The sequence below is a fragment of the Charadrius vociferus genome, unplaced genomic scaffold (genome assembly GCF_000708025.1).
Source record: "Charadrius vociferus isolate BGI_N301 unplaced genomic scaffold, ASM70802v2 scaffold1324, whole genome shotgun sequence".
In the NCBI taxonomy this organism is placed as follows: Eukaryota; Metazoa; Chordata; class Aves; order Charadriiformes; family Charadriidae; genus Charadrius; species Charadrius vociferus.
In genome coordinates, this window is record NW_009647862.1 from 64,534 (window position 1) to 65,412 (window position 879).

The window sequence follows — 879 nt, forward strand, 5'->3', positions numbered from 1 at the left end:
TTGGAGCCAGCCCCTCCACAGAAGGGCAGCCGGCACGTGGTGACCTGCTGGCTGTCATAGAATCACAGAATGGTTTACGCTGGAAGGGACCTTAAAGATCCTCCAGTTCCAACCCCAGTGCCCTGGGCAGGGACACCTCCCACCAGACCAGGCTGCTCAAAGCCCTGTCCAACCTGGCCCTGTTGTCAGGGCAAAAACCCCAGCTCAGCATTTCTGGGGCCTCTGCTGAGGAGGGATGTGCATGGGGGTCTGGGGGTTCGCAAGCAGTGGAAGTTTGTGTTGTGGTGTGGGGACACTTGTCACAGAGGAGGGCTGTCGGGGTGTCCCAGCCGTGGGAGCAGTGTGTGAGAACAGGAGGCTGGGACGCATGGGCTGTGCAGGCTGAGGATGGAGGCGGGCAGTGGCACCAGGGCACCCCGTACCTGGTAGACGTCAGGCACCATGTCAGTGGCGGAGCCCCAGTGCGCACTGAGCTGGGAAGGCAGGGGCTGCCCCTCCTCGGAGAGCACACGCACGTGTGGGGAGTCCACCAGCACCTCCTGCTCCAGCGGGTTGAACACCACCAGGAACCTGTGTGGTGGGGTCACACAGGGATGGCCACCCCAGCCCCACGCTGTCATGGGTGCCTCCTGCCCTGCAACACCCACGGGTCCTGTGCACCCACCCACTGCTTCACAGAATGCCAGGTACCCCCCTCACCGCCCCACCATGGCCCCACAAGTCCCTAGAGCAAGGCAGGCAGCCCTTACCGGGGCGAGGTGTCCAGTTTGACCACTGTTCTCTCTGGGAGGGAGTCCTGGTTGGGGCGCGTGTCATCCTGGGGAGAGACAGGAGCAGTCAGAGCCGGGGTGCGCCCACCACCGCTGCCAGCCAGGCCCA

General features: G+C 64.2%; 1 protein-coding gene across 1 annotated transcript in view; it reads right to left on the reverse strand.

Annotated features, from left to right (window-relative positions):
• MAN2A2 (mannosidase, alpha, class 2A, member 2) overlaps positions 1 to 879 on the reverse strand; it is an 8,848-nt gene that overhangs the window by 3,171 nt on the left and 4,798 nt on the right. Inside the window, exons 12-13 of the mRNA XM_009883047.1 lie at positions 750 to 817; positions 366 to 570 (exon numbers count right to left, since the gene is read on the reverse strand). Of these exons, the coding sequence (XP_009881349.1) occupies positions 366 to 570; positions 750 to 817 (273 nt within the window). The remainder of the gene's footprint in view (positions 1 to 365; positions 571 to 749; positions 818 to 879) is intronic.